The sequence below is a fragment of the Castor canadensis genome, chromosome 15, assembly GCF_047511655.1.
Source record: "Castor canadensis chromosome 15, mCasCan1.hap1v2, whole genome shotgun sequence".
In the NCBI taxonomy this organism is placed as follows: Eukaryota; Metazoa; Chordata; class Mammalia; order Rodentia; family Castoridae; genus Castor; species Castor canadensis.
The window spans coordinates 53,397,263-53,407,679 of record NC_133400.1 but is presented as its reverse complement, the minus strand read 5'-3'; the positions used below and the strand labels follow the sequence as shown (position 1 = coordinate 53,407,679).

General features: G+C 44.5%; 1 protein-coding gene across 31 annotated transcripts in view; it reads right to left on the bottom strand.

The window, feature by feature from the left end:
• Positions 1 to 6,643: 6,643 nt before the first annotated feature.
• Positions 6,644 to 10,417, bottom strand: part of Svil (supervillin) — a 221,212-nt gene continuing 217,438 nt past the window's right edge. For all 31 annotated transcript variants that reach the window (XM_074056174.1, XM_074056172.1, XM_074056170.1 and 28 more), the window contains 3 exons: positions 9,901 to 10,025; positions 7,694 to 7,849; positions 6,644 to 7,600 (listed from right to left, as the gene is read on the bottom strand). In XM_074056174.1, the coding sequence (XP_073912275.1) occupies positions 7,514 to 7,600; positions 7,694 to 7,849; positions 9,901 to 10,025 (368 nt within the window). In that variant the 3' untranslated portion in view covers positions 6,644 to 7,513. The remainder of the gene's footprint in view (positions 7,601 to 7,693; positions 7,850 to 9,900; positions 10,026 to 10,417) is intronic.

Here is a 10,417-nt window from a genome sequence, read left to right as displayed (position 1 = left end):
GTGTGTGCTTGTAGGATAGAGAATCCCTAAAGCAGAGCTGCGGCCGGAGATCGCCAGGGCCCTGGGCAGTTTCATTTAATTGCTCGGCTTGTCTTGGTCTCTGTCAAGGCGATGCTGGCCTCTTATGGGGTGGGGTGCAAGGGGAGGCAGCAGGGTGGTTCAACTCTGCCACAGTCAGCCCATCGCGGGATTCAAGTTGTCTGTGCTGGAAACAGATTAAGGAGAGGTGCCGGGTCCATGACGAGGGTCTCCCGAAGATGGCCTCGTTTCACACCTCATTGCTTAAAAGCTGACGTCTCCTTTGGAAATGGTGACTCCAGGGAAATGCCTGGAGCCCAACGCCTCCGCGTCCGCCGATGGAACACAGCGCCACCTGCTGGCCGTACATCTTCAGTGCCGCAGCCACCAGGCTAATGCCAACATTTTTCTTGCCATTCCTTACTTCCTTCCTTGGGCAATTCCAACACTGAGTCCTGGCTTCTGCAGCTGCAAGAATACAGCTGATTTCAAAAATGCTATAAATCTGTCAGTCAGTGGGTCATTTAGATATCAACAGCAAACACCTCACCTTAACCCTATCACCTCCAGATTAAATTGGTGTTAATGAAGAAATCTAAAACTTGACTGAGTTACCAGGAAAATGAGGTCTTACCTATACTAGTGGGAAGTAGTATCCACTGGTTTGGGTGGATAGTAGGGGACGCATTTAGATTGTATGTCAATTCTCCAGATAGCTATCTGGGGCTGCTGCAGAGAGTTCCACCAGGAACGTGAGGACCCACCCAGTGGTCTGGTCTCCCTCCACCTTACACAAGGTAAAACCATCCTGTAGATGGAACTGAGGCTATAGATTTAGATTTCAAAATAATGTTGGGGGCTGAGTCCTGCAAATGAGACCAGTGGTAGACATCAGCTGAGAAGCATAAAGCCGCTGAGTTCCTGTCTAGACAATTGTTCCACAATACCTGCTGGTGGAGTCCTGGTCCCCAGCTTGAGCCTTTAGGAAACCTAAATGTCTGGCTTAAGTGGGCAAAGGATTTCCAAGACCATACCCTCCCTGTACTATTGAACAACTACACAAGGCTTTGCACACATTATCTGAACACACAACCTCATGTGGTGTAGGCACTGGTATTATCAACCCATTTTACAGGTGGGAATGAAGCCGAAGCACAGAAAGTTAAATAACTTGCTCAAACCCGACAGGGCAGGAGTAGGCAGTGGAAGCCATGGAGACTCCAGAGCCTGTCCTCTTTTCCCTGCAACATATTCCCTCCCTGGTCCAGTGTTTGCAGTGACGGCAGCTCCTCCACTTGTCTGGCCTCCAGCACAAATGACAATGGGGGTAGGAGATAGGTGGGAAAACTGGGATACTCTCTAAGACTGGAGAGTCAGGCTTCAGGTCACTGATTGAAAATTAGTGTCTGCTTCCTGGGTAGAGGGAGCAGGACACAGGTGAGTCCTGTGGGAGGGAAGTTAAAGTCAGCCAGCTATGGGACTTCAGCCACATATGTAACTGGGATAACACGTATCTCGCAAGGCTATAACAGAATACGGGATGTTGGAGAGTATATTAAGAAAGGAGGTTGATTTGGCTCATGATTCAGAAGGCTGCTGCTGGAGGCTGCAAGGGCACCTTGCTGTGAACCATCCACAAGCACAAGCAAGGAAGGAAGCTAGTGGAGAGAAGCCAGTTCATTCTCCTACCAGACTGGATTCACTCCCAGGAGACAGCTTTAATCCATTCATGAGGGTGAAACCGCATGACCTAATTACCTTCCACTAGGCTCCACCTCTTAAAGGGCCCACCTCCTCAACACAGCCACACTGGGAATCATGCTTCCGGTTCATGAGCCTGAGAAGGATAAACCACATCCACAGTCAGCTTGCAAGGGTTTGCGAAATGAGAGGATCTCTCTTCCTCTGGTCCCTCCCTGAGATTAGGAAGAGATGATAATGGGCTTTGATGTGTCTCTATCATTCACTAATAATCAGATACAGATGGAGAGCGGACCGCCAAGCCTGGGTGTAACTCTTTGACTGCCTCTGCCACACCTAGGTCTGTTGTCTTAGCTGAGTCCTTTAAATTTTGTATGCCTTGGTCTTTTAATAACATGTCCAATCTAGCTTAATTTTTTTGAGGGGCCAAATTTTCAAAAAATTTTAAATTTGTTATTTTAAATAATAAAAATATACGCACAAGGTTCAGAAATTCTTCACATTTTCGATGTAACAGAATAATTTCTTATATTTTGTTCATTTACTTTTTTGTTTTTATGTTTTTGTTTTTGTTTTTGAGACAGGTGTCATTTTGCAGCCCAGGCTGGCCTGGAAGCCATTATGTAGCCCAAGCTGGCCTCAAACTTGTGATTCTCCTGCTTTGGCCTCACGTATCTCACAAGGCTATAACAGAATACAGGTATGTGCCCTCAAGGTCAGCTCTTGTCTTCACAGGATGTCTATAAAAATGGTACTATGGTGTGTTGTTTGCAGGAGATTTCAGAAATAAATTTCTGAAGATATCCTTATGGATACTAGAGTAAAGAGGTTTTATGGTGTTGACTCTGTTAATGATTCGAATATAAAACACTAGCTCAGGGTGTAAGACAAGCTTGTGACAGGACACCAGGAGCCCTGGCTACACCGTGAGAAAGGGATGCTTGCCTACCTGGCCTAATGAATCCTAGGCCTGATGCTTTGCCAGATCAACCTCGTATTTGAAGAGATCTGTGGCTGCCCAACTGGTCTGTTTATTTCCAACTCCATTCTCCTTTTTGGTTCCTTCCCTTCGGCCACGAGGCCTTCTTCTACCTGCTACATCTGGGAGACTTGGCATGCACCCTCCACACCCGGTCTTCCCCTACACCCCTCCAGGTCTCTCTGTGGGGCTGATGCCTGAGCTGCAGTAAGAAATCCCACCATCTCTTCAAGGCCTATTCAGATGAAGTTGCTCTGTTTCCTTCCTGCCCCCCACCCCACCACCTCCAGCCACGAGTCCTACCTTTGGATGCTGTATTGGTTTCCTAGAGCTGTTGTAACAAAGTACCCCAACTGGAAGTCTTAGCAACAGAAAGGCTAAGACTTCACCTCACGTTTTGGGAGGTCAGAAGTCCAAAGTCAAGGTGTTGGTGGAGTTGGTTTCTTCTGAGGCCTCTCTTGCCTTCCAGATGGCAGCCTTCTCTCTGTGTCTCCACATAGGACTTTGTTCTATGTGTGCCTCTCAGTGTCCAAATTTCTCCTTCATGTAAGGACACTGTCCTATTTGGATCAATCCCACTGTAATGACCTCATGTTATTATCAAAGGATCTCCAAATGAAGTGAAGTTCTGGGGGGGTTAGGACACCAACATTTGGGGAGGGAGGGGCACAAGTCATTGTATTTTTATTCTTCTTGTTGAATTATTATTTTCTTCTCCCCTGCAATACAGGTTCCTTGGGGGAATCTAGGGTCTGGCCTAGGTAGAAACCATGTTTGTATTCTGTGTCTTACCTTTAGCACATACCTGATAAATGCTTGGACAAACAAGTAGTATATACATGGACTCATGGATGAGTCCCTGAAAAGCATGACAGGTCTGAAATGTGTCACATGGTACTAGAAATACACTTCAGCAGATGGTGTGGCTGCCATAGTGGTTGAACTTGAACCTTGGAGAGACCCTACCCCAAACCAGGACAAAGCCTTTTCCACTGGGACCTTCAATGTCATCCTTGGCAAACCATGTTCCATGTTAGCTCTTCGTGATTCCTGACTTAAAAATTAGAATGGCTACCTTCGGGAAGGAATCACTGAAGGGGAGAATGGAGAGGGAAGGGACCTATTTTAGCATCGCCTCCTAGTTTGGGCTCTAACACCAGCCAAGTTTTAGAGCTCCCAAATACATTTTTTTCCATATGCAACTGCTTTTTTCCATACACAGAACACACTCATTAAAAAGTACTAGTCATTGTCTCTCACCCCTGCCCCATCTCATTTTTCTTTGCTTCTATACAAGCATGAAGCACCGTGTCCAGTGGCTGTTACTTTCGTGGAGCTAGCATAGCCAATTGCAACTATTTTAGCCAGTTGCTAAAATAACAGATAAATAAAGTCAGATTCAGCCATTCTGTGAGCTTGAATAACAATTTATGCCAATTTCTAGATAATACTAGCCAGTTCCAAGATAGCCCTTAAGAGACTTCTAGAAATGCATGGCATCCGATGTCAAGAGTGTTTCCCAACACTGATGTGACTGTGAGGGACTGTCAAGGCTGAGGAGTCTTGGACGCTGCCTTTCATGACTGATGATTGCACTCATTTCAGGTCCTACAGCTCTGGTTTCAATCTTAGCAGTGTGCTAGCAAAAGCTAAGGAGGGGAGCAGTTCATTACTAGACACTGGGGAAGCTGCTCTGTTACCGTTCTTCTCCCTTAACCATCAAGGACCGGCACTATATGCTGTGGGATGCTTCCGTACTCAGCACACACAGCACGTCATAGTACTGATCACAGGAACAGAAAGCCCAGGGCAGTTTTCATCCATCTTTCTGACCTAATCCTGGGGGCATATTGATTGGAGGTGATCGGAAGCAGCCCTCATCTCCTTCCTCTAATGGGAAAGAGCAAGTGTGTGCAATGCAATCCATTTATTTTTCAGAAGTAGGAAGTATGTGTTGCAGCCAAATGCCATAACCATATAGAGTTGGCTCTTGGTACCCACAAATTTCACATCCATAGACTCAACCAAACCACAGAGGGAAAATATTCAGAGAGAATTGCATCTGAACTGGATGTGTACAGACTTTTTGGGTCACTATTCCCTAAACGATACAGTGTAAGAACTATTTACATAGCAGTCACATGGCATTAGGTATTTTAAGTCACCTTGATGATTGAAAGTATAAAGCAAAGATCCTAAAAGGACAATGATCCAAAATGCCCTGGGAGAAAGGCTTTCTCTCTGGAAGAGGAAAGAGATGCAGGAAGGAGGCAAAAAGCCAGATGGCGATGCAGGACACTGCGTCTTCTTCACACAGAGGCACGAAACAGACTCACAGTTCATTGTTGGGGGACAGTGTTTAATACAAGTGGAGACATGATTTTAAAGCAGTTCTGGATAATGTGGCTTTGATGAATATTTCTCATGATGTCTGTCTTATTTATTAATTACAGCAGAGTCTCCCTTCGAGCGTCCCATAACACCTAATTACTTTCTATGACGGTTAAGTTTAGATGTCAACCTGACAGGACAAGGGAGAACTAGACAACCAAACACTATTTATGGGTGTGTCAGTGAAGGCATTTCCAGAGAGACTGGTGTGTGAGTCAATGGGCTGACTGGGAAAGCTGCCTCAGTGTGCAAGGGATTATCCAGTCTGCTGGGGCTCCAGTTAAAACCAGAGCCCTGAGCAACTACTACTTGCTAAGAACAATTTTTAAAAAATGGTGGAAAAAAACAAAACAAAAAAACAAACCAAAAGCAGAGAAAGGTGGGTTGGTCTGCTTCTCCTGGAGCAGGGACACATTCTCGTGTTGTACGGTCAGTGAAGCTCCTGGTTCCCAGGTCCTTGGCCTCTACGCTCTAGGATCTGCACCGCTGGTTCCCAGGTTCTCAGTCTGCAACCTCTGACTGAGTTGTACCACACTTCCCTGTTTCTGAAGCCTCTGGTCCTGGCTGGTCATGTGCCAGTTTCTCTAGGTCTCCAGCTGCCAGAAAGGCTTCTCAGCTCTCTAATCCCTTGAGCCCCTAATAAATTTCCTTTCATTTATCCATCCATCCATCTGTCTATCTGTCCATCCATCCATCCACCCATACATGCATCCACCCACCCATACATGCATCCACCCACTCATCCACCCACCCATCCATCCATCCATCCATCCATCTTCTTACCAATCCATCCATTCATCTGCCTGCCCACCCACCCATTATCCATCCATCCATCCATCCATCCATCCATCCATCCATCCATTTACCCATCCATCTATTTACCTATCCTTCCACCCACTCTCCTGGACAACCCTAGTATGTATTCTTTGTGTGTCAGAATCCAGCTGGTTTCCTGAGACTGCTGGAGATGCTGGCAATCCTGTCTCTCCTTAACACTCTGCAGGTAGACATGTCAAACTTAGACTAAAGAGAAGAGAAAGGGTGGCAACAACTCATAGAACATCTGTAGAATATGTTGAAAACTATGGGGTGTTTTTGTTTTTGTTTTTTGTGGCAGTGCTGGGGATGGAACCCAGGGCCTCACTCATGGTAGGCAAGCACTCTACTACTGAATCACATCGCCAGCCCTGGATTTGGTATTTTAAGAACATATAAGCTTATAAAGAATTTTCCAATGCATTTTAACTTTTCTATATGCCTTATACATTCATTTTTTAAAAAGGCACTGTGATCTGGAAATTAAATGTAGGTAACAACTACAGCTTTTGATGAATGATGACCTGTAAATTTATGTCTTTGCTATAGTACTCAGAACTAATTTTATGGGTCACATATTTGTCTATTTATTTGATGACCTTGCATGAAACCTTACCCTAAACGAAGTCCAAAGTTATAGCAGTTAATATTTAATTATTGGTACTTGATTCATGATGATAAAAAATTCTTTTCCCACAAACAAACATGGCTGGAACTCAATGCAAACCAGTCAATTAATTGTTGTGATTATTCTAAAGCTTTTATTTTGAGGTTCTATGTCACAAAAGTGACAGGTGTGATGTTTACAATGGGTATTAGAAATTGAGATGTCTTTATTTCTACTATTTGAGAGTAAAGCTGTAGAGAATATTCCAAACCATCATCAAAAAACACAGCACAAACTTTACTGTATATAAACTGTACATAAAAACAAGGCACTATACATTTCCGGGGACATTATTAAGGTGGGAAGGTTGATTTGCACAGCTTCTTCAGAGTCCATGTTGTTAAGTACAAATTCTTTGTTCATTTTAGCACCGGAAGCAATGCTCAGAACGAATCAGACAGAACACTGATGGGAGTGCTTCTGAACGGTGTGAAAGAGACAGCTTGTGGCAGGCCTAATTTAACAGAAGCAACTCCATCTGCCTTGCAATATTATTTTGACACCAAAGAAGAAAAAGTAAAAGTGAATGAATACATATTGCTTTGTTAAATACATATTTGATTTATATGGTGTCTATATAAATATATATATATATATATATATATTTTAGAATCCACAAACTATCAAAATAACACTTTATCAAGAGAATTGCTTCCAAAAAAAAAAAGGCATTGGGTAGCTGGAACAAGAGGGCAGTAGTGTGGTGGCTGCACAGAGAGATACTTTTGCTGAATTGTGGAAAGAAAGTTTCCAACGAGTTCTCTTAAACCTTTACAAAATACACAACTCAGGGATAAGCAGTATAGTTAATAAGGTCAGATTTCGAAAAACTCTGATTTAAAAATACTTTTTTTTTTAAATACCAGTCCAAAAAATTATCCACTTTTCTGGTCCAGTGGTATTGAAAGTGACCACTTTGGTTCCTGCAGCATCTCTCGCACTCAGAACAGGCCCTTTGCCTTCTTCAGGTTCACTTGCTTCCAGGCGGGTAGTACACTGTATTCATCCCTTGTCATGTCCAGTGCAAACTGTAGGAAGTGCAGGAAACACCCAGTGGCTGTGTAAAAGGATGCTTGGACTAGGGGTGCGTTTTAATTACCACCTACCCCAAGACCACTCACCTCAAAGTCTTCGTCAGTCAGATAAATCTCAAGCTTTAGCGGGTCAACTCCTTCCGGGAGTGGCCTGGCCAGGAGGTCGGACAGGGGATAGATGGTTTTGCAGAGCTTGGCCAACACATCTTCCACAAGGATGATCTGATTGGAAACCTCTGTGTCCTAGAGAGGAGGAGGGAGCAGGAGAACTTGGTGTGGCCACATTTGAGAACGTTTGATCAAGGGCTTAAAAGCACGCAGCCCTGACCCACCTGAACCACAGCCTGGGAAGGGGCTCACAGCTTCATCACTGGGGAGGGAACAGGGCTGAGAATGTAGAGGAAATACCACTAGCAACTTCTAAATAATGAAATATATTTGAACTTTTTTTTGGTACTGGGGATTGAACTCAGGTCCTCACATTTGCTAGCCGAGAGCTCCACTGCTTGAGTCATGCCTTCAGCCCTTTTGCTTTTAGTCTATTTTTCAGATAGGGTCTCATGATTTGCTTAGACTAGACTCAAACCAAGATCCACTTCTGCTTCATGCTTAACTGGGATTATAGGTATGCTCCACTGTGCCTGGCCTATTTGAACATATTTTAAAATAATTAACCTTAAAGGAACACACACACACACACACACACACACACACACACACGTAAGAAAATACATTCAGAACAGTTTAGTGACAAATCAAGTCCCTTCCTCCCTTCCTCTCTTCCTCCATTCCTTCCTTCCCTTCCTCTCTCTCTCCTTCCCTCCTTTTTGTAAAACCACCACTGCATGCATTTAATCTGGGTAAATTATCTTCTTCTACTGAATCTGGCTCCCACATGGGCTGCCCTCCTTTTGGGTGACTGATGAGGAATGAATGTTTAAGAGCCACCCCCTATAAAATATACTGAGGTCATTTCTCTCAGAAAAACAGCTTTCTCCTACATAGTCACAAAATAAAACTAGAAAAAAACCTGATCTCCCACCAAACCAAAAAGAAAACCCTTTGAATTTTTATTGCTTACAAAATTTCCTCCTAAATTAATAAATTCTACACAGCTATACTAAGCATCTGTGTTGTTGGTAAATAAAAGTCTGGAGGAGCTGGGGGTGTAGCTCAAGTGGTAGGAGTGCCTGCCTAGCAAGTGCCTGGCCCTGAGTTCAAACCCCAGTACTGCCAAAAATGCCCCTCAAAAACCAAAAAATCAAATTCTGGATCTCAATATTTTGGCAGGTAGAAGTTATGATGAATGCCTCATTAATACCCTGAAGTCACATACAAGACAGAATTCTGAGTTTAAGCAATACCCCCCCACGAGCGGGTCACTCGCACTCATTCCCTTAGTTAAGGGACTCAGTCCTGCGTCAGGAGTGTTAGCGCAAGGTTAACATCTGGAACGTGAAGGTTTGCTGGTGCGTCCATGCACCGTGAGAAGCAGTACGACTTTGGCTAACAGAAGGAAGAGAAAGCAGCTTGCATGTGTAGATAGTCTCAAAGTAATTAAATTCACTTTGGCGAGTAAGTATTTAAAATCTGAGTTCAATGTGCAGGGAATTACCAAAATAGCCCAACTGACTTCCCACAAGGCTTCCCTTCTTCCTGAGTTTTTTTCTTTCTTTTTCTGTTTTTTTTGGTTGGTGGTACTGGAGTTTGAACTGAGGGCTTTGTCCTTGCCAGGCAGGTTCTCTACCACTTTCAGATAGGGTCTCATGCTTTTGCTGGCCTCAGGCTGAGTGAGATCCTCCTACCTCTTGTTTCCTGTGTGGCTGGGATTACGAGTGTAATTCCACAATGCCCAAACTAAAGGCCTCACACTTGCTAGGCAGTCACTCTTCACTCTACCGCTTGTGCCATGCACCCTGGTCCTCAGCTTGTTTTTTGAAATAGAGTCTCTAACTGTTTTTCCCAGGGCTGGCCTCAAATGGAAATCCTCCCATCTCCACCTCCTGAGTAGCTGGTTTTATAGGAGAGACCCGCCATTCTCAGTCCTTCCTAAGCTAATTCTATGTACACTTGTTCATCTGTTGCAAAGAAAAAAAAAGTATATTCCTGCCTTTTTTTTTTTTGAGACAGAGTCTTTCTACGTAGCTAAAGCTGGCCTTAAACTCTTGATCCTCCTGAGTGCTAGGATTACAGGCATGAACCACCACTCCTGGCAGTGTGTCCCCACCTTGAAAGTGGATGCCTCTCTCCCAGGAGACGTCCTCCCACAGTCCAGAAGGCAGGTGTCCACTCACCATTTCTGTGATCTCAGCAATGTCCTCTCTGTGCTCCCAGCTGGGAAACATGTTGGTGAATGTCAGGGGCTCCAGACCAGCGTGGATAAGGTAAGACTTGGGGGGCGGCTTCTTGAGGTTCTTTCCTGCAGTTACACACAGAGGCAAATGTCACTAGGCCCAAAGACCCTGTCTCTGCCTGGTTTCCCTTGAAATCCTTCCTCCAATTTCATGTTTAAAGTGCAGATGAGTGGCTCATAACAACGCACGGATGGCGTCTATGTAAAATATGAGTCACGCCTGTGACTGTAACGAGGGAATGAAATGGCCCTGAGCCCAGCTGTGGCTCTGGGAGGGATGATCCCGCCCTCTTACTCACTGCGCAGGTTTTCCGTGGACTTCTTAAGGCAGGGGCAGAGAATAGCAGTGTCTGACCCATGCTCTGTAGCGGTAGCATTTGGTAGAAAGCTTAAAAAGCTATTTACTACAAAAGAGCCTTGCAAGAAGAGAACTGACTGTGCACACTCAGTGATATTAA